Genomic DNA, 27,540 nt, shown 5'->3' with positions numbered 1-27,540 from the left:
TGACATCTGTCAGCAAGCGATTAACTACGAGGAAACGCATTTGTCGAACGCATAGCGCTATTGATTTGTTTTCCCGTTCCCAGCTCATTCCAAAGGTGTTGTTCGGGACCGTAACAACAAAAATGGCGAATTTACGTGATAATCCTAACGCGATATTGGAGATACCGGATGCTCTCAGCAAACAGTGACAATGAAGGTGAAAATACAGAAATTGATACAGATGAACATGCAGAGTCTATAAATAGTAGTACACAGACGACAATCCTGCTTCTGACGGATGACGGAAATACGGAAATCAACCAGAGTTCGCAAAAACCGATGTTACTCTTGTAAATAGATTCAGACCCCTCTTAAGTGGCCTAATGAGTTACTGGTTTTTATGCATGAAATGATAAACGAGATAAAAAATACAATCCAGTAGGCTAAGTTTTAAATTAAAATAACGAACTACTGAAGGAGACATTGGTCTGGAAAAATTCGAAAGACGTTTCTTTCGATGTAATGAAAACGTTATTAGGCGTAATTCTGAGCACGAGCATGAATCCTAAGCCCGATGTTCAGAATTACTCCACTGAAGAGTGAAAACAAAAGTGTAATTTTATAAAGGTGTATTCAGTCAACAAAGATTTTTTGAATTATTTGTATGTTCGATGTTGGACCTTTGCAAGACGACCTCTAGCTGAAACTGTCACAAGGGTATCTACAATAAAAATTGTAATACAGTTCCTTGGCAACAAGTTCAGAGAATTTTACATTCCTAGAAGGCACATAAGCCTTGATGAGAGCCCTGTTGGGCTCAAGGTGCGTGTCATTTTCAAGCGTTGCAATCCGAGCAAGCCAACGAAATGGGAGTTTATGTTCTGGCTAACAGAAAAACAGCATACGTCGCGGGATGTGAACCATACTTTGGAGCCACTATTACTCAGGTGTTGCCAAGGTCAGGAACCCCATTTATAAGAAGGATAGGGATTCATTTGTACGACAAACTTACAAATGCTACCGATAACACCAGGGCTTATCATCTCCATGTGGACAGATTCTACACTGGGTATGATCTCGCTAAGCAGCTGCCGGACATTTGCTTCAACGTAACTGGTACGATTCAACGGAACAGGAAGGGACTACCGGTTGAACTGACCAAACTGATATTGAAACTGAAACAGCATGAAGTTGATACCTACAGAAAAGGTAAAGAAGTGATAGCACTGACGTTGAAAGAGAAACGCAGAACAGTGAATCTTTGCCAAGGACAAGAAAGGCCAAAAACAACAGAGGAGCATTTCTTGAAGACCAAAATCGTTTGTGACTATAATAGAAATAAGTGTGGAGTGGATACATGCAATCAATATTGTGTATCCTACAGCTTCATCAGGAAATCAAAAAAGTGGAGGCCTATAAAGCTTTCCTGGCTGCTGGAGGTAGCAACAGTCAATAACTTTATTAGGTACAATCTGGATGCTACTTTTAACAATAAACCCAAGCTGAGTCACAAGAGATACAGAGCGGCACTTCTGAAAGGTGTTGTTGGATATGTACGGAACACAAACGGAAGAAAGAGGGGAAGACCATCTACTTTCGATGACGAGAAAAAACTGTCAAAGCAGCCACATTTCATTTATTACAAGGAAAAGAGTAAGAGTAAGGATGTGCTGTTTGCAGTAACAGACAGGTAAAATATGGTAGAAGGGATCTGTTTACTACTGCAACACATATTCCAGACAAGCAGGACTCCATCCAGGTGAATGCTTCGTAAAGTGCCAAACTTTGAAGAAATGTAAGGCCTAAGCGACGAAATACATGAAATGAAAAACAAAATTTGATGTTTTCAGTGTTATAATGTATGTGTAATTTGTTTTATTGTTTAGTTTATAGTTGCCGTGGACAATTTCATTACATGTAATAGAGCTTAGTTTCTTCGTGCAGTGGCAGTACAGGGTGAAGAAAAGTCCAATGGCAAGCACTTCGTATCAGAAACGCAGTTTCTACGACGCTTAAACAAAATGATAGTTAATGACTGTCAGAACTAAATATCACCAGACAAAATTATAAAGTTGAACAATCGTTTCTTTTTAGTATACTAGCAAAATAGCACCCATTGCTTATCATTGATACGAAAAATATCAGGTTATTTAAATTATGTTTGTAGACACACTAGGATGCATTACTGTCGGTTCTTATACTGTGTGTAGATAAATATTCTGAACGATATTTTTATCGTACATTTTCATTTTAAGAAATGAAACTGTATTTTTTTCAAAATGTGATTTATCGTAGTTATGTAATTTTAAAAAGTTACCTAATTCTGTAATAATCAACCTTAAGGAGATTGGAGTGAAGAAAAAATATTTATTGTGGCACATGTATCTTGAGATTTATGCAAATACATATCGATTGTCCAGTACCGCAGTGTACACAACTGAATACAGACTTTTATCTGTGCAAATATCGCACTAGCTCAGTCGCCATTGTGGTGTTAAGTAAACGAATGCGCTAGGACGAAATCACAACACGATGCATGTTTTACGTTTATGGTATTTTATATTTCACATGCTGATGTTCTTTGTTACCTTTCAATGTAAAACGACGCAATATCGGTGTATGACTTGCAAGTTTATAAAGACCATGAACTTCTGTTAATATGCTACAAGGTATGTTCCAATGTTTTAGTAATGTCTACAGTGTTTAAATGTGATCATAAATTTATTAGCTGCTTGGACTTGGAATGTCTGTTTATTAAATTTTCATATCCAATGATGAGAGCACAGATCTGTCGAAACCGATAATGAATAATAGATTCACAACAGATCTTGACGTACTCGATATTTCAGAATAATATAACAACTCAGATCGCCCCCAGCTGTTGACATAATGTTAAACATACACAACAAAGAAACAAATCCACTGGCAACATTTTAGCTGCTTTGACGCATTGCAAGTGTTTGATAAACATTTTAGAAATCGCCAGTAATGTTATATGACAGGCGGCTGGAGAGATGCACACACTTCGCAGAGCTGGAGTAGACTTGAAATGCGTCCGCGAGATGTCTGGTTGACTTGTTTCATGAGATACCAATTTCCGTCACTGTAATAAAAAGAATGGACATTTAATTCAACAGTAACAGAAGTAACTGGAGAGGATACGGAGAAATTAACTTTCGCAGTTCATTGACAATTGTAATTAAGTTCCACTACCCTCTGCAGGGAAAGTACGAGTAACTTTTTTTAATCGTTACGATAGTAAATGAGTTTTCACTTGGTACTTATATCTGTCAGGCGAGCGCAACTCAGGAGTGGTAGAGTACGATGCGGCATGAGAAATGCGACTCCTTGACATTCTTAATTTGGCCACAAGCAGTTGCTTGGTCTCCCTTGCTCTCCTTTCACGAAATGTAGCTCGTTTGTTTGTGCTTACAAACTCTGTGGGAGTGAAAGCTTCAGAAAACAGACATCAGTTATGCCTTGGGTGGCTTGCCGCTAAGTGTCACGATTCTACATACCAACCCAAGACATGCCTCCTCATATTTACTGGACGACTTGTCGGTTGAACTTGACAGCTGTTTAGGCAAGGGCGTCGAGGTGGTGAAACTAATTACAGAAATACAAGTGTCACTGTAACATGTGTTTTTCGCCATCAACAGTGAGTTATGTGTGACACGTGAGGCAAAAGATAAAAATATTTTCACTGAACTGCAACATAAAATCCCTCGTCTGTAGATCTTTGTCGTACTGTGGCTGACAGAGGAAGATTTCACAGCAGATAATGTTCTTCTGGCTAAAAGAGGATATTTTCTCAACAGACAACCTTTTTAGATCGACAGATGTTGATTCCTCAACGGGGTATGAGGCAGATGTTGGTATCGTTACTGGTCATGATTATGATGATGGTCATGGTTATGTGAAATATGAAATGTCATTTACTTATCTCGTTTATGTATGAAAGACAGGCCATACGTTACTATAATGACATTTATAGAAGAAATAAAAAAGTTTGCAATATTTTATATACATTTCTGAAATGCAGCTACACTAATTATTATTACGGTTTGCAGTACAAGCAAAAACATTAGATATATAATTCTCTTGTTTGTACAGTGAAACTGCTTCTCAACAAATTCTTCAGTAGAATAATGGCACTTTTCCACCACGAAAGTAAAAAGCAATTTTTTTAGTTAACAAAGCCCAATATTACATATTACTGACTTCTACTGTATTCTAAATTTTTCACCCTACTCCCTCTGGTGCTCGGGTATAGAGTTTTAAAGAGTGTTTCGGAAGTTTAAAATCTTCTCTATGGTGAGTACTGCACTTGTAGTGGAAAAGGAAAATTTGAAATTTGTGTTGGGTTTTGCATAAGAAATCAGCATCTCGTATATATAACGGGAAGAAATGGGTAGTACTTTAAAAATTTTTTGAAGCACTCGACAGGACACCCATTGTTTGGCAACACACATGTATGTTCCCACCTCTTTTCTTTGCTTACACTATCAGCCTCGCGACATATGCCGAATTTTTACAGAAAATTATATCGTAACAGGTAATCGCCTTAAAGTAGCAGTAATAGAGCGTCTTTGTTTGTGGCATCTAGCAAAATACATATTGCAAATGCTAAGGTATTTACTTTATTTGCTAATAGTCAATGTGTGCCTTCCAGTTTACATTTTTATCAAGATTCAGACCTAACTTTTATCAAGATTGAGACCTAACTTAACATGATTTGCCTCTGTGATACCCTGATCATTTTATTTAAGGAACGTAAAACAAAGAAACTTAATACATCCAACAGCCTCTCATATTCTGGAATTAGGAAACAGTCCGATCGCTTACGTCCCATCCCAGTGGTACAAATTTTTGACGTTACTGTTCCCATGTCAAGTACTTACTTCTTCCATTACCTTTCAAAGAGGATTACCCTATTTTCCACAATGATTTTCAAGTAGTTTTGGCCATAAATGCGAATGAAGTTCCGGATTTGAAAATGTACTCAGTCTCTATAATATTATATTCTTTGATCAGAGAGGTTACTTCTTTGAGCGAGAGTAGCATTGTGTGTCGGACAGTCTGGGTATGTAGTTGATTTGAAAAGGATGGAAGCTGGCTTGCTGTGTAAGGCAGCTTTAAAGAAGGGTTCTGTACTAATATGTTTTGAGAAAAGAAAATAAGATTATTGTTATTTATGAAGGAATGATAAAATCCAATTCTTAAGGTACTCCAGTCTTTTTGTATTTGTAAATGTGTACTTTCTTATTGTTAGATCATTTTGTATGGTTAAAGTTTGCTGTAGAAATTTTATAGTGAAGCACATAGACTTGTCTAATTGTTGAAATAAGTGCCAAGGAAGCCAATTGTACACAAGAGAGTTATTAAGAAATATTTTGCTAATTTGTCTACGTGTGAGAACTTGACCCAAAGGTGTATTGTTGCCATGGCTTAAAGAAGCATAGTTAAACTTGGAGCATTTATTCTCTTTTATCAATCGTTAAGATTAGTTCACTATTTTCATTTACCTTCATGACTCTTTGTAGACTCGCATTGCATATCCCGATCTGTGTACTGAGAAGCATTTTTATGAAAATTGGTAAGATACCGTATCGCAATGCACATCGCAAGTACGGCAAAGGAAATTTGATTTTTTACACTTAACATCAATATTCCTAATAGCAATAGATTGCAGAACAGACGAGCGTTCCGTGAGCACAGGTATGCCAACACATTTAAATATCATCAAAATTCATGCCCACTGTATGGTACAGTGATTGTCAGTGTTTTTGTGAAATATAATACCAGTTTAGAGGCTTAATACCAGTAGAATATTTCAAGCAGTTTGACCACAAAGTCAGATTCGTTTTTTTATATTTATTTATTCTGTAATTACAATCACAATTCTGGTACAATGATTGTTTACAAGGTTAAGATAAAGGTTAGCTATATATAGGGCCAACATTTTGAATCTGAATCATTTTGTTTTGTAGTCAGATGGTATACGTAAATTTCATTGAAAGCGGATTGCTTTCTCGCAGGCTAATCGTTTGGTGTACCGACTAGTCTGGATTTCGTATAGTGTAGCGCAAACTCTATACGTATTTTTCCGTTCAAAATTAAATTTTCACATAGTTTTATTTCCCTAAACTGATATTTACATTTAATACCTTTTTCATAATCTGGGGCCACAGTCATAATATATTATAGTCAGTACCGCCATTAGACTGTTGTTTATTTACAGTGTTACATTTACGCTTACACAATCATGATTTCGGCTTCAAAGTGCCATTATCAAGTGTTTAAAGTGTTATAAATTGCCTAAGATGGCATACTGTCATTATATTTAGAAATTTAGATATCAAAATAGTTTTTACACGTATCTCAGATACCAGCCCTTCACTTACAAATACGAGTTTAAGTATTACAAGAAATTTTCACCTTAATGTCGATGTCTTGCAATTAACTCATGGGGGAGACAGGTGCTCTCTTGTGGTTCTTGCTGCATCATTTGGAATTCCCTCGATGCCCATCTACCGGCCACAGAAGCAATATCCCTCTTCTGCGTTTACCGTCGACAGGAAATCTCCTTCTGGAAATCTATAAACCAGCGACGCGACACCAGCTGGCGGCTGAAGAAGCAACGGACTGTGGATCCCAGAGGTTTCCACTTCTCTTTAGATCCTACTCCCACAGCAGATAAACCATCGCAAGAGTCGGTATCCTCTAAAGTAGTCATGGAGAGAAAGAATAAATCTGGAGAGAAAACTGCTCGATAGGCGCCAGTTCTTCACGAGTCGAGAGCGGCCGAAGTGTCTACAAAGGCAAAAACACTAGATGTTCCTTGTACAACTCGGTGGTTGAACTCAAATACCAATATTCTCAAGTACGATGGGCGTTCAATAAGTAATGCAACACTTTTTTCTCATAGAAGGCTGGTTTTATTCAGGATCCCAATACACCACTTATCCCCCACTCTCTTGGCTACAAAACCCTATTTTTCAACATTATCTCCATTCAATGGCGACCTTACACCACCTGTACGACAGAAAGGTATCACTCCTTTGGTTGACGTCGGAGCCAGCGCCTTGCTGCATCAGTGACCTCCCCAACATCCACGTACTGCTTGCCGCGGTGTGCATACTTCATTGGGATAAACAGACGGAAGTCGAAAGCTGCTAGACCCGGGTTGTGGGGTGGATGAGGAGGAATGGTTCAACGAAGTTTTGTGAGCTCCTCTCGGTTGAGTAGACTTTTGTAAGGCCTTGTGTTGTCTTGCAGAAGGAGACATTCGTTTGCGGTTTTGTGCCACGAACACACCGTCTCCGTTTCTTCAATTTCCTGAAGATAGCGTAACACACTTCAGAGTTGATCGCTGCAGCATGAGGGAGAACATCAAACAGAATAAAGAGCAGAGACGTCCAGTTGTGCAGCAAGTTGTTTGATCTCGAGTGAGAGTGTACGTGCGTACCAACATTTCAGGAGTCACAGCTGTGGGCGGCCAGCCGACACCCGGGAGATCGGACAAGTCTGCGGGACCTTACGGTGATGACAGACACCTCACCCAAGGCTTCACCGAACTTTTGTTCAACTTCAGGTCTCCGCAGACATTCTGCAAGCGCCTTTGAATATCTGCCCTTTTCCGTCAAAAGAAACTCAGTGACACCTCTCTATTTGGAATGCACCTCCATTTGAAGGCTACGTAAACGCTGCCATCTATCGGAATTTTTCAACCGAAATTGGCGTGGAAAAAATGTATTGCATTACTTATTGAACGCCCTCATACATTCTCACTGGAATGACGTGCTTTAGTAGTTTTTTGGTGTGTGTGTGTGTGTGTGTGTTTTTTTTTTTTTTTTTTTTTTTTTTTTTTTTTTTTTTTTTTGAGGGGGGGGGGAGCGGTGGGGAGGGAGGGAGACCGTCGACATCCCACGGAGACAGCGTACTGTGTTGTGTATTCTCAGGCATAAATAAACGATTCCCGCTCGTCCTATCTGGCAGTATGACGTGGATAAAATAATTTTGATAGTCATTTATTACGTTTTCTTTGAAAGTTCAAATGGCATTAAGCACTGTGGGACTTAGCATCTGAGGTCATCAGTCCCCTAGACTTAGAACCACTTAAACCTAACTAACGTAAGGGCATCACACACATCCATGCCCGAGGCAGGATTCGAACTCGCGACCGTACCAGCAGCGCGGTTCCGGACTGAAGCGCCTAGAACCGCTCGGCTACAACGACCGGCAAAGTTCTCTAAGCAGCAGGCTCGATGTATCGTCAAAATAAGTAAGAGCGTATGCCGTCTCAGTTAATAGTCTCTCCAGATAGGAATATGAATACATGACACGTTGAACTTTTATCTTTTCTTCGTATTTCGAATTCTCAGGTAAGATTTACGATCTGAATGTTGAAAGGATCCCTATTAATTAAAAGTAAAGTATCCATAATTTCAACTTTTTAACAATTATATTGTCATAACGTAACTCAATTATCTTCTCTTTTTTCTCTAACATTCAGGGATCAAGAACGAAATGGAGCTTGTATCAGATTAGAACTACTTTCGCAATTTTAATTAACCAGCGAGTAGAACTATAAGATGACAGCCGTTCCAATTGCCCTTGTAGTATTACCTCTGGAATACTCTGACAAAGATCGCAAATATTGCGAATCAGATTATAATATTATGGTACACTATTCCTAATGGTGACAGACTTTATCTGTGCAGTAAACAAGGATGTCGATATTATAATGCTACTCGCCTCATTACCATCAACGTTTGTTGATGTATTTTCTTTCATTTTGTTCAAATGTTCAAATGTGTGTGAATTCCTAAGGGACCAAACTGCTGAGGTCATCGGTCCCTATACTTACACACTACGTAAACTAACTTACAGTAACTTATGCTAAGAATAACACACACACCCATGCCCGAGGGAGGACTCGAACGTCTGGCGAGAGGGGCCACGTAGTCAGTAACATGGCGCCTCTAACCTCGCGGCTTCTTTCATTTTCATTGGTAATGTTAAGCATAGTATTTACATTTTTTTTCATAAGGAACGTTGATTATGTCTGTGTATGATGCAGGAAATTAATGTGGGTATAGGAACATTTTTGGCTACGTTTGTTTGTTATGTGTTTTACAGGTATGTCGGCGGTAAACATCAGTGTACCTAATTTTCAGTATTACTAATGGAAATAGCTTTTATAGAGGACATTCATCATATTCTTTTCGGGTCGCACATTGTTAGTTGATTGCGATGTTATTTTATTTTATGCTTACGAGGTTGTATTTCTTTACTGTGCCCAGGACAAATTCTTGATTTTGCCTCACCATTTGATCACGATCCTCGGGAAACGGGGCGAAACCCGCAGATAAGGCCTTCAACCTTGCCATATTTTACAGGAGTAACAGGAAACAAATTTCTTTGTAATAGAGTTTGACAGGTAAATTTGTATAATCATTACCGACAATTCATGTTGACAGAACAATTTTTGTGTTCATTGGGTGAGTATTTCACAAGTGAATAGTGGTCATATCGTTTTGTTAGATTACTTTTCATTTATCTGTTGTTCGAGTAGATACATGTGACTTTACTAGCAGTTTCGTTTGTGTTAAAAATTTGTATCTGATTTTACAGTTCGACTACCTTGATATTGGATAGCAGTGAGAGTGAATAAGAGATAAGATTTATGAATAATAGAGTCATTGATAACGGAAATAATTTCTTTTATGTAGCATATAGGCATTTGTCATTATCATTTACAAAGATCTTCGATTAAGTCTCTTGATTGGTATTTATTCTTGAAACAGCTCAGGTAGTTGTCCTCCAGACTTGGTGTTGTGTAAGTCTGTCGGCGGACCAGCAGCTGCCTACTCAACGCGAAGATTTAGTGGGATGAAGAAAGGATCAGCTTGTAGAAGCGCCATCTCGCTTCGACACACATGAAACAGTCGTACAAAAATGCTAAAAACACATAATAACTGTCTTCCGGGGGAAAGGACCAAGTAATAACTTAGTATTTATTGAGAAACACAGATACGCTCTCTCTGATGAGAATATCTTGATCTAACACAATCTGAAGTCCAACAGATTAGGGATAGACAAACTATGATACACGTTGGTTAGCCCATTTTTTGTTTCATATATGAAACAGTTCACTGTTCGTCACTTACTAGTGCGTGATACATCTATGACCCAGGGTGTTAAGACACTGTTTATAACAGCCACAAAAGCTTTAACTAAGCGTCCGTGTCGTCAGTTCATTTCGGTCATTGTGAAACATCTCTTGTAAGTTCAAAGTGTCTGCTACGCGTAGCCATCTCTTAAAAATGCCACTGACTAGTAGATACCCGAATCATCACTTCTGCGACAGCGGCTCAGTAGCTGTGGTCCAGACCCTCCCCTCCCCCCTCCCCTCATTACCTAAATGAAATTGCACACAACCTAGTTGCCCCGTAGTAAAATTGAAAGACATTTCGATTTTCAATTACTCGACGAAAAAGGGATACCGACTATCGATATCAGCAAGGCCAATGATGGATTTAAGCTATCTACACATACACAGTACCATCGTCTATCGCCCATCCCTATTTTATGCAAGACCAATTGTTGGTCTTGTTTGAGCTCAGTTGTTGTTTTATTAATCAGTTCAGTTCTTACTTGCAGTTGAATGTAATGTACGTGCTACCGCTTATTGTACTGTTAAGGTAGTTTCCAATTATGGATAAGTTTATAACACGAAACAAGAGTAAAATCGATTTTGATTCATCCACTAGCGTCCGGGTATATTAAAAATATGTACGCACTAATATAATAGACTAATTACCTATGTATAGCAGTTCGTTTGTTATTTCGAATCTGTAAAATCTGAGGTTTACAATATTTCAGTATTTCACAAGGCAGCAGAGCAGTAATGTCATTACAGATAACATTAATTTTAAATCAGAACATTAACACACATTTGGATTTATCTGTGTCGCCTAAAAATTTCGTTGACCAACAAAAATATCCCCAAACTGCGATGGTTGCATTTCGTTAAAAAAATTGTTGAATAATCTATCATTAGTAGCGCAAATGGCAAAACATCACCCAACATGCACACCTGGGTGGTACTTAGTTATGCACAATGCAAGGATAAACACGCAACGTCAGAATTCAATCTCTTGTTGTGATGAATTTGATTTAATTTTAAAACAACGTGCAACAACCAGTTTTTCCATATTCTGCGCCAACTTGGGAGAGCTCTTAATGAACTCGCCATCACTGAAAGGTTTATTACCTGTAGCTACTTTGAGCGTTATGTTGTAGCTTGCTTTTAATGACGGGCTGCTATAGTTGATTGCCGGCTGGAAATAACAATAGAACAGACAGTAATTCCTACAAGGACATATATATATATATTGTTTTCTCTTTCATCGCCAACTGTATCTTGAAATTCCTTGTGCGTTGTAACGTAAGGTCTCTCTTTAGCGTATCTGCGGTGCCTGGCGATTATGCAACTGCATAATATACACTCAGAAATGTCGTCCTTCTCGTCGAAAAAGTAATTCCCACTCATTTTTAAATGGTCGTGATAGTGCGGTGCTACATTGGCTCTTTTTGATTGTATGAGCCATTGCATCATCCACCGGCCCTTTACACTTCTTTTAAACCACAAGCAAAGGGCGAGAAGTACAAGTGCGTTTCGAAAAATACCGCATCTCTGCGGGAAGAGAATGTGCCGCATCGCAGTACTACATGTAATGTCACGCCGTACCGAGTATTTCCGAGAAGGACCGAGCAAACCAGAGTGCCAGGCGTGAACGCGTGAATTTTGGCACACTGTGGCCGGCCATACTCTAGACAGTCTGATGAGTCTAGTAACACATACATCTTATGATCTACAAATACAAATGGAGAAAATTCTCTTAGTGCATCTGTCTCTTATTATTATTATCGTTATTTTTATTCTTATTTGTTCAGAATTGCTGCTTTCTTTGAGGGCTCATCTTCTTTCCATTACCTCTCACTTTAACATCTGTCAATCGTTAACAGGACGTTTGGGCTCTAGCCTTATTGTCCTGTTCAGGAGTCGGTTTCTCTTTATTCCTATACAGGGTCCTCCACGGTCGTACGTGGAATTAAAATACGGGGCGTTCAAAAATCTCTCCGCAGTACCGTATGATTGTTAGCCGCGCGTGCCGTATGCAGCCGTCAATATACCGGAATGAAACTCAGTGAAATACAAGTTATTAATTTATTGAATATTCATTTTTATTTACAAATTTCACATTAAATGTTGAAAGTGTCCTCCCTGTTGTTGAATGCACAATTCAATTCGTCTAATCATGTTTCCAAACACAAGCTGTAACATTTCTTCTGTAACAGAAGCAGTGAAAGTGGGTATTGCAGTTTTCAATTCATCGATGAATTTCGGACGGTTTTTATAGACAGTTGCTTTCGTTGCACCCCAGAAGAAAAAGTCAGGTGGTGTTAGGTCAGGCGATCGTGGAGGCCAAATTCCCTGTGAAATTATGTGATCACCAAAAAATCTGCAAGCAGTGACACTGAAACGCGAGTTGTATGCGCTGTTGCACCATCTTGTTGGAAATAATCATTCAGTTCTCCTATGAATAGGTACAGAATATCACTGCAGTATCGTTGCGCATTTACTGTTTCGTTGAAAAACATGGGACCCACAATCCGACGTCTAGAAATTGCAATCCAAACTCCTATTTTCGCAGAATGAAGTGGTTCCTCATGAATACACAATGGATTTGCAGTACTAGACATACGAGAATTTTGCGAGTTCATGTATGCGGATAAATGAAACTACGCCTCATCAGTGAAAAACGTTTCATTAAGAATATCCCTTCCATTATGTTGAACGAAATTTTTGAACCATTGACAATAATGAAGTCTCTTGCCATGATCAGTATTTTTCAGTTCTTGCACGACTGTCACTTTGTATGGGAAAAGTTCTAATTTTTTTCTTTACAGCTGTATGGGCCGTTCCGACACTAACATCGATTTTCTGTGTGAGTTTTCTTACTGACTTGTTCAACTCATGGACATTTTATCGGAAATGGCGAGCAGTTTATGCTCAGACAAAACGCTAGGATGACCACTTCTCAGTGCATCTGTCACTGAACCCGTATTTCGCAATTTGTTAGTTAAATCTCGCACAGTATCGCGATGTGTGAGTGTTGTCTCCGAGAAAACTGAATTATATGTTTGACGAACTGAAACTGTGTATTTACCGCCAGCTTTGAACACTTGTTCGACTAAAAACACACGTTCTTCAATGGTTAGCATTTTAACAGTGACAAAAACGAAACAAACGAACAAAGGAACTAAACTTAAACGTTCACGTCAACTCGTAACGACACACACGAAATATACTACTGACGCTGGCTGAGATAAACGAAACAGTGGAATGTTGGGAGAGTCCACTTGAAGGGAAGTAACCCAGGCAGGTGAACAAGCATACGGCACTGCGGAGAGACTTTTTGAACACAGAGTATAAAATGAACAAGTTGGGCGGTAATACAGAGCCTTCGGGAGTCCTTTCGTCATGGTATTTAGTGCTTCACCGTTGCTGTCAGTATTCTCAAAGAACCTTCTCTCGGAGAGAAAACTGACGGTCAGTTTGGTTTTGTAGTCTGGGATTACCCCTATGGCATTCATTTTCGAAATTAGTTTGGTTTTCCACACCTTATGGCATGCCTTCTTCAGATCAAGAAAAACCCTTGAAGTATAGCAGGCACAGTTCATATTGTGGGCGATAAATTTTGTCACTCTCAGCAACTGAAGTTCTGAGGACAAGCGCGTCTGAAAGGCTAACTTTTCCAGCTGTATGATGTCACTTACCGCCAACGGTTGCTTATGGTTTACTGGATGTCTCTGGTTTTGGATTGGGACTACCCTGATTGTTTCCCAACAGTTGGAGAAGCATTCATTTAGGACGCAGCTGTAAAAGATCCTCATTAACAGAACGAGGGGCTTCCGTGGTAAATGTAGCAGCTGCTCATTAGAGATCCGTCAGGGTCAGGGGCCAAGTTTATGGCCGGACTCCTGATGACTTTCGCGCCTCTGCAGGTGATGTAAATACGGTGTTTTTGGTTGGAGGTGTCTTGCTGATAAGCTGTTCTTGGTCGGCTGTTCTATGTCCTGGTAAGTCGCCGCTTACGAGCTCTATTTTTTAAAGTTTTTAGCTCTTTGCAGCATTGGTGAATATTACTCACAATATTGTGATTCAGAAGTAGCAATTACTATTGCCTTTCAATACACCATCTCGAGCTTTTGCGGTTAACAGTCTGTAGCGAGATAAAAATCTGCTTCGTTTCCGGCATTTATGGTAAGCCTCAGTTATTGTTTAAATACGTCTCGCAATGGTCCCAGTTGGTATCTTTTTTTTTCTCGGAGGAAACGATAGTTTTATAGCGTTTGTTATCCGCCCGGTAGCCGGACGGTGGTCGGATGTTAAGTCGTTTATTGTCTTGAGGCGCGGATGAAACCTCATATTTCTCAGAATTGCTATATATAGAACATCCGGTCTAAGATTGCTGCTCCGAGATATGTGTGTGGGTCCCCCCGGGGCATATGCAATTACATGGAGCCTCACTTTCAGTTCCTATTTTTTCCCCATTCAGGCCGTTTCGTTTCTTTTCCATTCAGGTTGTTTCGCATCGAGTTCCACGCGAAGTATTTTGCGTCCAGATCCCCATATAGTATCACTTTACCAAATCCATCAAACATCTAGATAAGGTCGCTTTCGACCAGTGGATGGTTTGGATGTACATATGCTGCGATCAGAGTTATTTTACTGCAGATCGTGGACATAATAACCGTCGTTGTCTATAGCGTATTCATACAGAAAAGCGAAGGAATCGACAGCAGTCTGTAGATCGATGGTAGCTTTGAAATCTGCACAGAGCTGTAGCCCACCCGAAGGCTTCCGCAGAATAACCAAACGGGACGCCCACTGGCTCGCAGGTCCAGGTTTAAGCACATCGCATTCCTACTAACGCTGCAACTCTGCTGCTACCGGATCCCGCAGAGCATGTGGGCTGTGAATTGTCTTTCCATGGGCCTCGAAGCCAGATGCTTTCCCTAAACCACCATCTAACAAGGAACTGTACTTCTCACACAACGCATCGACATTAGCAAGAGGTGTAGCAGAATCTACTTCCAACACATTGCCTTGAATTTACAATCAAAATAAATCAAACCAACCATTTCAATAATATTTTACCGTCTCGTGTCCGCAGCTCGTGGTCGTGCGGTAGCGTTCTCGCTTCCCGCGCCCGGATTCCCGGGTTCGATTCCCGGCGGGGTCAGGGATTTTCTCTGCCACGTGATGACTGGGTGTTGTGTGCTGTCTTTAGGTTAGTTAGGTTTAGGTAGTTCTAAGTTCTAGTGGACTGATGACAATAGATGTTAAGTCCCATAGTGCTCAGAGCCATTTGAACCATTTTTTTACCGTCTCGTAAACACAGGATATGAAAGAGAACTGTTTTCGTATGAGCGCGAAAAGTAGCAGGCAGACTAAACACGTCCTAAACAGGAATTTTCTGTCCATTAAATGGTGATATTGTGGCGCTTGGCTGCTACAGCTGTAGGCTACCTCAACGTTGATACATGGCACGGCTGAACAACGTAACAGTAGCCCAGTGCCTAATGGAATCTTTACACTTCCATTCGCCGCACGAAAATGTATAAGCAATTTGTCATACTGCCAGTTGATCGCTGAAGACTGCTTGTCAGGTAATCAGGTTGAGCTGTCAACTTGTCCGTGTGCTCAGGCATGGCGGAACTGGCACTAGACTGTTGAAGACACACTGCTTGGATGTGGCCCTGCTTGCCACAAGCGTAACACTTTGCCTGCTGGCCCGGACACTACGCTCTGTCATGTGCACTAAAACACCGTGGGCACGACTTCCTTGTTCGCGTGTGTTGCGTCGTGCATTGACGGCGGGACTTACTAGCACGAAACTGAAACCTCGGACGGTGCCCTGCCTATCCTGGGGAGGGGAGGCTGACTTCTGAAGTTGCTCAGTCTTCACCTAAGAAATAGCTGGCCCTTGCATTTCAAGTGCAGTAACCTCTACTATGTCCTGAGACTCAGTTATCGACAACAAGGTTTTCAAGTTCAGGATCGGAAGCTTCAGTACAGAGGCCAGAATACGAGCCTCCGAAAAATTATGAATGATAACATTTCTAAGCATGTAAGATGAAATGATCGTATGCCATTGATGGCCGTGAGTCCCCACCTGGGGAAGTCTCGGCCACCGAGTTGCAAGTCTTTTCAGTTGACGCCACAATAGGTGACTTGTGTGTCGATGACGATGATGAGGACAACAAAATACCCCGAGCAGAGAAAATCTCCGACCCGGCCAGCGATTGAAACGGTGCCTGCTGCATGTCAGTTAGGGACACTGACCACTCAGCTAAGGAGGCGGACATTCCTAAGCATAACGCCACTATAACATAAGCCACAGGAACACTTGAACTGACATTGTCTTACTAACCCACAAAATTCTCCGACCCACTGTTTATAGGATAGTCCAGGTTGTTGTTTGAGGCGAAGAAATTTATACCTAGCAGCTGCCACATTTACTTCGTCAGGCCGAACGGCCGTAAATACTTTCACAGCCAACGATAAATTTCCACGCCTCCGTGGACAAGAAATGATAAATACACACCTGTGGTGCTGTAAGAAAGCTGTAAGCGGGGGCGCATATTCCTCGTAGTCTTCGCCTTGCTCCACAAACTCTCGCAACTTAGACACTTGAGCCTCTTGGTGCACTGGTTCAACTTGAACACGTAAGGGCGGCAGTTGTTGCGCTGCTGCTGCTTGCAACACACCTTGAAGTGCTTGCAAGAGCTGGTCAATACGCTGCCCCTGTAACTCTACAATTTGAGTTAATGACAAGTCCGGCACCGGAATAGCGACAGAGTGCTTTTCACTCTTACTGAACTAACACATAAAAACATTGTTGAAAAAGACGACACTATGCAACAGCGAACGAAGAGAGCAACCCCATTAGACGCCACTGCTGTATCCTCCTTTTGACCTCCCGCCTGGACGCAGAGAACGTCAGCTGATAAACACACCCACAGTCAATAAACATAACTCTTTATTTAGGAATGACAGAACACTTACCTCTCATTGCTCTCCTTTCTGCTTTAACTGAAGTTAACAAGCGTAGTATTATATATATATATATATACAGCGTGAGTCAGGAGGAATGGTACGTGCGTTGAGGGCTAATACTAGTGGTGATTCTGAACAAAAAACTCCTAATGAACATATGCCCTTTTCTTAACAGTTTCCGGGTAAACCAATGAAAACAACTGCGATCGAGATACGTGTAGCGTCGTCCTTAATAACCGTGTCAGTACGCAGTTCACTTGCGCATGGTGCAGTTGTTTACCTCAAATCTCAGTCCGACAGTGCTTGTTGTACTGCACGGTACTACAGTGTTGTTACGTGAACAACGAATACAGTTTTGTGTAGTGAAAACGTCACGGATCTTCACACATGCAGAGTATACTGACACGGTGTTTGTCTACGGTTTGTCCAATGGGAATTCCAGAGCTGTTGTGCGAGAATACCGACAACGATTTCCGAATCGCAGAATGCCAGGTAGCAGGATGTTTCACGGATTGCGTGAGCGTGGTACGCTTCCCATCGTAAATTTTGTCTCTGAACGTCCCGTACAACAAAATCGTAATGAAATTCAGAACATTCTTCAAGTGGTGGAACGCAACCCTACTACTAGCTCTAGAAGAATTGCTGCGCTACTTTGTATTCCACAAACACGAGTGATACGCACAGTACACGAGCACGCTCTGTATCCCTTTCATCGGCACAGTATACAACATCTGCAAGAAGGAAATGCTGCCGCCTGGCAATAATTCTGTCAATGGATCATTGCCAAAGAGCTATTAATTCCACGGCTTCTGTTCACCGATGAGTCGACATTTACCCGCAACGGGTCGACAACACGCGCAACTCTCATATATGGGCAAATGAAAATGTGCAGCCCGCATCTCGTGGTCGTGCGGTAGCGTTCTCGCTTCCCACGCCCGGGTTCCCGGGTTCGATTCCCGGCGGGGTTAGGGATTTTCTCTGCCTCGTGATGGCTGGGTGTTGTGTGCTGTCCTTAGGTTAGTTAGGTTTAAGTAGTTCTAAGTTCTAGGGGACTTATGACCACAGCAGTTGAGTCCCATAGTGCTCAGAGCCATTTGAACCATTTTTTGAAAATGTGCACGCTACTGTGGGAACGAATTTTCAACGACGTTTCTCAGGCAACGTGTGGTGCGGTATTATTGATGACTAACTCATCGGTCCAGTTGTTTTAGATAACCGTCTTACTGGAACACGGTATCTTGAGTTTCTCCAAAATGTGTTAATAGAATACGTGAAGGATATCCCTCTGGCAACAAAGCTCGTATACACTTTCAGCATGACGGAGCTCCTACACATTCCGTACAGTCAGTGACACAGTATCTCACCACAACGTATCCTGGTCGCTTAGTCGCCACTGAAACACAAGGAATGAGTCAAAAACACTGTGCCGCGAGAGTCAGAAAATCTGCAGTTCTCGAACGCTGCAAGTTCTAAGTGCAGTTACTACCAACTCCTGTCTAACTCTTGTCTCCTGGATACAGCTCAACATTCAGTACACTCTTGTTTGACATAAGTTCGGCAGAGTGAGGATTCGACGAATCCACTGGAAGCAGAAGTAGAACTCCCACGATCTGAACAGTCTCGCCTGTCCCATGTGGCCGTATTTCATAACCACTGCGTAGCGATGGTGCTGCAGAACACCGGCAGGCGTGGCTCAAGCCCCATCTAGATTGGCGCCACCCGTGACATACTGCATTTTTGAGGTGGTCAACTGCTGGCGTGAAGCGATCGACGATGTACGAATCCGCAAGGCGAAAACAGAAAATGGCAAGTGAAATTTCATTTCAGCTCCGGTAAAAGATCAGAATATCATGATTGACGCCTTCAGCGTTAAATATAGCTTTACGTTTCTCCTTAAGTGGAGAAATTAGGGCCACCACCTCCTCCCCTCGCAGCCTGCCTTGCTCATTCCAAATGTGCCTTTCTCGGTACAAACACTAGCTGCTACTTGTACGGCTTACAGTTTAAACTTAAATGCCAATATTCTCAAGTGTCAATCGCAATGGGACGATGGGCTTTACGGCTCTTGCTGGTGCGGGGGAGCGAGACTGTCGGCAGTCCACAGAGACATTATGACTTACCGATGAGTCCATTTCAGTTTCGTTACTGTTTCACAACAAGTTTACGAGTAAAGGAGAGTGGTATCTGTTGAGATACCAGACAAATGTGTAGTTCCTGAGGATGGATGATTGAATGATACGCGCTGCTGTTACGGTCGCCGGTTCGAATCCTGCCTCTGGCATGGCTGTGTGTGATGTCCTTAGGTTAGTTAGGTTTAACCAGTTCTAAATCTATGGGACTGATGACCTGAGATGCTAAGTCCCATAGTGCTCAGAGCCATTTGGTTGACTGACATCAACCAAAATTGCGTTGCTGTGCAGGTATTGTGAACGGCTTTTCCCCGAGGGCATGCAGTTCTACCGTAAGGCTAAATGATGATAGTGTACTCTTGGGTAAAATATTCCGGAGGTAAGTTAGTCCCTTATTCAGATTTCCGGGCGGACCTACTCAGGAGGATGTCGTCGTCAGGAGAAAAACAACCAGCGGTCTACGGGTCAGAGAGTGGAACGTTAGATCACTTAGGTTAGAACATTTAAAATGAGAAATGGATAGGCTGAAGTTATAAACAGCGTGTTTCATGATTCATGTTACACACTTTCAGAGGTTGTAGGGCGAACTTAATAGATCAAATTTTACGGAAGAACCCATGTCCGGAAATGTCTTGCAACGACGCTACAGAGCGTCAAAGTTATAGGCGCCGGCGCCTGTAAATGTATGTACTGGGTGCATCGGAAATGAATGTAGAAAATGAGAGAGCTGGTAGAGTGGGCATAACAAGCATAATCCGGATAGTAACCCATGACCGCATCCCTTAGCGTACAGCGCTAGGCATCGTTAAACAACACCACGCGCTGCCAAGACAGTAGACACACAACATGCCATCCGAGCGGTCATGGTAGCAGATCTGCAATGTAACGTTTTCAATGTATTTGTGGCATCAAGGCAAATGAGTAGCGGGATGAAGTTTTATAACCTTTATTTGAAAATAGTTACAAAAAGTGCTCAAAATTACGCCATCCTGCTCGAATGGACTCCGTGCAACGACTTTGGAGTGACTGTCGCAATCTCTCAAACACGCATGTCAACGTTGGAATTGCATTGGAGGCTGCCATATTGCACCCTATCAGCGCTATATCAGTCTGAGTGGGTGCTTCATAGATAACTGGTTTCAGGTGGCCACAGACGAAAACGTCAGCGGATGTCATCCTGTTCTCATGAAAGGTTTCATCCAAAAGCACTCGCACTGCGTGTGCATATTCCAACAACTCTGGCAGAGTTTCTTGTAAAAAGATTAAGCATCTGTTTTGCGTTCAGTCGGTTGGGGAACATTTATAGACCAACCAGATTATCGCCTACCAAGCGGCCCCAGATGTTGACAGCGAAGCGTTCTTGGTGGCCACGAACAAAGGCGGAGTGTGGATTTTCTCCTGTCCACACGAGTGGCTTGTGGCTGTTGAACATAGCCTCTCGTGTAAAGGATGCCTCATCCGTAAAAGGCACACGTTTGGTAAAGTCCGGTTGAATGGCACACCTTTGCATAAACCACTGGCAGAACTGAATTCCACTTGGAAAATCGTCTGGGTTAATGGCGTGAGCATGCTGTAGGCATTAAGAGTGAAAATCATCTTCGTGCCACACACGCCGAATTGTGGAGTGGCTTGCACACATTTCCCGTGCACAGAACTGACACGTTTAGCCGTCTCCACCATCCTTGAAAACATTTTACATACTCATGGAACTACCCTGTCCACAGATATTTTTACAGGCGCCGAACTTAGACGCGCTGTAGCGTCGTTGGATGACGTTTCCGGAGATGGGTTCCTACGGAAAACTTGATGTACATTTCGAAAGATTTCTCGAAATGTTTCCAGGGGCAGGTGTGGACTCTGATCACAATTTATTGATTATGAACTGTAGAGTAAAACTGACGAAACTGCAAAAAGGTAGGAAATTAAGGAGATGGGACCTGGATAAGTTGAAAGAATGAGAGTTTAAGAGAGACCATTAGGCGACGGTTCACTAGAACAGGAGAAATGAACACAGTAGAAGGCGAACGGTTAGCTTTGAGAGATGAAATAGTGAAGTCAGCAAAAGATCAAATAGCTAAAAAGACAAGGGTTAGTAGAAATCCTTGGATACCATAGAAAATACTGAATTTAACTGATGAAAGGAATAAATATAAAAGTATAGCGAATGAATCAGACAAAAGGGAATACAAACGTCTAAAAAATACGACTAACAGGGAATGCCAAATGCCTAAGCAGGAATGGCTAGAAGAAAAATGAAAGCATTTAGAAGCACATTTCACTAGGGGAAAGGTAGATACAGGCTAATTAAAGAAGCCTTTGGAGAAAAGAGAAGAAGCTTTATGAATATCAAAAGCCCAGATGGAAAACCAGTCCTTTGCAAATAAGGGAAAGCTAAAAGGTGGAAGGAGGATATACATGGTCTATACGAGGAAGATGGACCTGAATGTAATATTATAGAAAGGGAGAGAACTTAGATGCAGATGGGACAGGAGATATGATACAGAACACTGAAAGCCATAAGGCGAAACAACGCCCTGCAGTAGACGACATTCCATCAGAACTTCTAATAGCTTTGGGAGAGCCAGCCATGAAAAAACTATTCCCACTGGTGTGCAAGACGTATGAGAAAGGTGACAGAAGATTGTAATAATAGCAATCCAAAGAGAACTGGTGCTGGCTGTGTCAACTAGTAATTTAATAAGTATTGGTGACAAAATAGTAAAACGAATTATTTGCAGAAGAATGGAAAAACTGGCAGTGGCTGACTCCGGGGAAAATCATTTTGCATACCGGAGAAATGCAGGGACACGCGAACAGTACTGACCCCATGGAATATCTTAGAAGATAGGCTACAGAAAGATAAACCTACCATTATAGCATTTGTACATTTGTAGAAAGCTGTTGACCATGTTGACTGAATACTCTCTGAAATAAAAGCTGAGTGGCATGAAATGGAAGCAGTGGTTGAGAAGGGAGTTAGACAGAATTGTAGCCTATCCTCGTTGTTATTCAATCTGTACACTGAGCAAGCAGCAAAGGAAACAAAAAAAATCTGGAGTGGGAATTAAAGTTCAGGGAGAAGAAATAATAACTTTGAGGTTTTCCGATGACATTGTAATTGTGTCAGACACAGCAAAGGACTTAGAAGAGCAGTTGTACGGGATGGACAGCATCTTGAAGGAAGAATATAAGATGAGCTTCAACAAATGCAAAACAAGGATAATGGGATGTAGTCGAATTAAATCAGGTGATACTGAGGGAATAAGACCAGGAAACGAGACATTAAAAGTTGTAGACTAGTGTTGCTATTTGGGCAGCAAAATAGCTAATGATGGCCGAAGTAGAGAGGATACAAAATGTGGACTAGTAATGGCACCAAAAATGGTTCTGAAGAAGAGTCATTTGTTAACATCGAATATAGTTAAGGTGTTAGGAAAGTATTTATCTGACGTGGAGTTATGTATGAGAGTCATTTATGGATGGTAAAAGAGTATAGGCTTTTGAAATGTGGTGCTACAGAAGAAAGTTGAAGATTCGATGGGTAGATCAGGTAATTAATGAGGAGATACTGTATAGAGTTTGGGAGACAAGAAATGCGTAGAGCAACTTGACTAAAAGAAGGGATCTGTACACAGGAGTCACTAATTTAGTTCTGATGGGAAGTAAGGGGGGGGGGGAGGTGGAGGAAATGGTAGAGGAATATAAAGAGATGAATACAATTAGCAGATGCAGATGGATGTAGGTTTCAGTAGTTATTCTTAGGTGAAGAAGCTTGAATGAGACAGAGTAGCCTGGAGAGATGCATCAGATTAGTCTTGGGACTGAAGACCACAGAAGTACGAGTAAAGAAAGGCAGCTGAAATTATTTGTTGACTCTGTTAAAAAGACACAACGCTGAAATGGAGAAATTAGGGACTCCATCTACTCTTACCGCCCGCCATGCTCACTCCAAATGTGCCTTCCTCGACACAAACACTAGCTGTTCTCTGCACGACTCAGGTGCCAATCTGAAACGGCAATCTTCTCGAGCATCATTCACATTGGAGTGACATGCTTTAGTAGGTTGCTGGTGGGGATGTAGGGAGACTTTCGGCATCCCAACAGGGCAGGGTGTTGTAGTGACAAGTGCACTGCAGTGTCATAAGTGTTTTGCAACATATATGCGAATACTGAAAATGGAAGATGAAATTTTGTGTCAACTCTGATACGGTGTGCAATAAAACAACGATATTGACGTCTATGAAATAGCCACCTATCTTGCTTTTCTCCCTATGAGACCAATTACCATCACTTTTCCGCCTGTAACCGAAATGAAAGTATGAAATGATAAGCTGTGGAGGGCAGAGATAAAAATCTCTCCGATGTGCCTGCTTATACTGGATTTCCCCCATGTTTTGTGTTACTATCGATTCTCGGACTCATGGGTAAGATTAAAAACTAGACACAAAACGTTATCAGGATAGTACCAGAAAGAAGTAGTTTAAAACCCTGTAGATAGCCGATTATATCAAATCCCTATCATAAGACATGCTGCCAACGACTCCAGGCCATTTGGCTTAGCTCAAAGTGCAGACCCAAAACGTGAACCGCGAACTGTCACTGAGCAGCGGTAACAACCTGTATAAAATAGACACCTATTTCATATTTTTCACTATGAGACCAATCGATCTGTCGTATCTGCACTTCTTGGCCTTTATTCTAAGATGAAAGTGCTAACACAAGGCTTCGCTTTTCGACCTTTTGGCTAAGGTCAGAGTGTATCCAGGAAACATTATGAGACAAGTGCCGGAAACCAATGATTTCAAACATTGTGGAAAGTCGATTATCTCAGATTTTGCCCATGTGACCTGCTACCCTTGTTTCTAGGCATTTGGCTAAAATCAATGTGGGGACACAAAACGTGAACGCAAAAATTTCGCGGAGCGGTGATACAAGTCTGTATGAGAAACCTACCTATCTTGGTTTTTTGCCCATGAGAACAATTACCATAGCGTTTTGGCCTTGCCGTAAGATGAAACTGTAGACACATAGCATGAAACTGAAGGGCGACGAGTCAGACCTATAAGCACTGGCTGCTTTTACCGGGTATCGCTCATGTGCCTTTTATTACCGCTCTTGACATTTAGGCTAAAATCAATGTTTAGCCAGTAAATGATAACAGAGAACTGCCAGAAACCAGTGATTTAAAACCCCGTGGCTAGCCGCCGATTATCTCGGATTTTGCCCATTTGTCGTTTATAAGCAATCTGCCTAAGATCAAAGTGAAGACACAAATAGTGAACAGAAATGTGCAGCGGATCAGAGATGAAACACTCTATGAAATAGTCAGTTATCTCGGTATTAAACGCTTGAGATCAATTACCATCACTTTTCAGCCCTTACTCTAGGATTAAAATGTAGACACAAACCATGGAAACGCAGGATCAGAAATGCAAAAATACAGCAGTAGCTGTTTGTACTGGGTTTCGTCTATGTGTCCTGTTACTATAGACCCTCTGCCTTCAGACTAATATCGAAGTGTAGACAGTAAACCTCATCAGAGAGGTGCTCGAAAGCTGTGAATTAAAATTCTGTGGCTAGCCGATTATCTCGGATTTCACTCACGTCACCGCTTCCATCGATTCTAGGCCATTTGGCTGATATCAAGATGTAGACACAAAATGTGACCTGAAAACATTCACAGAGCAGTGATAAAAACCTTTAATAAATCTATCTCGTATTTTTGGGCTGATACCAATTACCATCGCTGCTCGGATTTTATTCTAAAGTTAAGTGTATACACAAAATAAGATGTGACTAGTTGTGAAGAGCAGCGATACGAACCTCAATGTACTGGCTGCTTATACCATGCTTCAGCTACGTGTCCAGTTACAGTCTCTTCTCGACGTTTTGGCTACCATCAAAGCGTCGACGCAAGCTATAATCAAAGTGCAGACACAAAACGATATAAGAGATATGGCACAAAGCAGCGATTTAAAATTATGTCTGTAGGAGAGTATCTCGGATTTCATGCACGTGACCTACTGCCATTGCTTCTAGGCCATTTGGGTAATGTCAACGTATAGACAGAAATCGTGAACAGAAAAATGCGATAGAACGGCGATAAAAACCTGTATTAATTACACACTAAATACCTTCACTTTTTGACCTTTATTCTAGGGTGAAAGTGTAGACACAAAGTATTATGACTAAAAGAACACATTCAGTTACTGACGCATGTATGTTTGTTACCCTCACCACGGAAATTGAAGTGAAATCCGCAAGCCGAAGTCCATTCCGATAAACAGTGTACTGTTAGTCCATCCTCGCGTCACTTCTTTTCCTTTATTCTAAGATGAAAGTGTAGACACAAAGTATTATGACTGAAAGAACACAATCAGTTACTGACACATATATGTATGTTTGTCACACCACGAAATTCCAGTCGAATTCGGAAGTCAAGGTCAGTTCCCATATGACAGAATATGTCAAGCGGTGGTCCAGCGCGTTAGTCGTGACTCACGTCTCTCGATCGTCGGTGACGCGCGTCGGTGGTCGTGGCTCTCTATTGTTGGTGTCGGTGGCGGGTGGTCAGCGCTTGGTCGTGGCTCGTGGCTCTTGATCGTCTGCGTCGGTGGCAGTGTGGGTGGCCGTGGCTCTCGATTGTTAACATCGATGGCAGGATGGTGCTGCAGTTCCGATATGACAGAATATGTCAAGCGGTGGTCCAGCTGGTTAGTCGTGGCTCACGTCTCTCGATCGTCGGTGACGCGCGTCGGTGGTCGTGGCTCTCTATTGTTGGCGTCGGTGGCGGGTGGTCAGCGCTTGGTCGTGGCTCGTGGCTCTTGATCGTCTGCGTCAGTGGCAGTGTGGGTGGCCGTGGCTCTCGATTGTTAACATCGATGGCAGGATGGTGCTGCAGTTCCCATATCACAGAATATGTCAAGCGGTGGTCCAGCGCGTTACTCGTGGCTCATGGCTCTCGATCGTCGGTGACTCGCGTCGGTGGTCGTGGCTCTCTATTGTTGGCGTCGGTGGCGGGTGGTCAGCGCTTGGTCGTGGTTCGTGGCTCTTGATCGTCTGCGTCGGTGGCAGTGTGGGTGGCCGTGGCTCTCGATTGTTAACATCGATGGCAGGATGGTGCTGCAGTTCCGATATGACAGAATATGTCAAGCGGTGGTCCAGCGCGTTAGTCGTGGCTCACGGCTCTCGATCGTCGGTGACTCGCGTCGGTGGTCGTGGCTCTCTATTGTTGGCGTCGGTGGCGGGTGGTCAGCGCTTGGTCGTGGTTCGTGGCTCTTGATCGTCTGCGTCGGTGGCAGTGTGGGTGGCCGTGGCTCTCGATTGTTAACATCGATGGCAGGATGGTGCTGCAGTTCCCATATGACAGAATATGTCATGCGGTGGTCCAGCGCGTTACTCGTGGCTCACGGCTCTCGATCGTCGGTGACTCGCGTCGGTGGTCGTGGCTCTCTATTGTTGGCGTCGGTGGCGGGTGGTCAGCGCTTGGTCGTGGTTCATGGCTCTTGATCGTCTGCGTCGGTGGCAGTGTGGGTGGCCGTGGCTCTCGATTGTTAACATCGATGGCAGGATGGTGCTGCAGTTCCCATATGACAGAATATGTCAAGCGGTGGTCCAGCGCGTTACTCGTGGCTCACGGCTCTCGATCGTCGGTGACTCGCGTCAGTGGTCGTGGCTCTCTATTGTTGGCGTCGGTGGCGGGTGGTCAGCGCTTGGTCGTGGTTCGTGGCTCTTGATCGTCTGCGTCGGTGGCAGTGTGGGTGGCCGTGGCTCTCGATTGTTAACATCGATGGCAGGATGGTGCTGCAGTTCCCATATGACAGAATATGTCATGCGGTGGTCCAGCGCGTTACTCGTGGCTCACGGCTCTCGATCGTCGGTGACTCGCGTCGGTGGTCGTGGCTCTCTATTGTTGGCGTCGGTGGCGGGTAATCCGCGCTTGGTCGTGGTTCGTGGCTCTTGATCGTCTGCGTCGGTGGCAGTGTGGGTGGCCGTGGCTCTCGATTGTTAACATCGATGGCAGGATGGTGCTGCAGTTCCGATATGACAGAATATGTCAAGCGGTGGTCCAGCGCGTTAGTCGTGGCTCACGGCTCTCGATCGTCGGTGACTCGTGTCGGTGGTCGTGGCTCTCTATTGTTGGCGTCGGTGGCGGGTGGTCAGCGCTTGGTCGTGGTTCGTGGCTCTTGATCGTCTGCGTCGGTGGCAGTGTGGGTGGCTGTGGCTCTCGATTGTTAACAGCGATGGCAGGATGGTGCTGCAGTTCCGATATGACAGAATATGTCAAGCGGTGGTCCA

General features: G+C 42.6%; 1 protein-coding gene across 1 annotated transcript in view; it reads right to left on the bottom strand.

Moving 5' to 3' along the window:
- Window positions 1–27,540, bottom strand: part of LOC126095567 (uncharacterized) — a 138,489-nt gene that overhangs the window by 73,753 nt on the left and 37,196 nt on the right. Inside the window, exon 4 of the mRNA XM_049910344.1 lies at window positions 16,662–16,936. Coding sequence (XP_049766301.1) covers window positions 16,662–16,936 — 275 coding nt within the window. The remainder of the gene's footprint in view (window positions 1–16,661; window positions 16,937–27,540) is intronic.

Source organism: Schistocerca cancellata, chromosome 8 (genome assembly GCF_023864275.1).
Source record: "Schistocerca cancellata isolate TAMUIC-IGC-003103 chromosome 8, iqSchCanc2.1, whole genome shotgun sequence".
NCBI lineage: Eukaryota > Metazoa > Arthropoda > Insecta > Orthoptera > Acrididae > Schistocerca > Schistocerca cancellata.
Note: the sequence above shows the minus strand (reverse complement) of the source record. Positions and strands in the feature narration are given on the sequence as shown.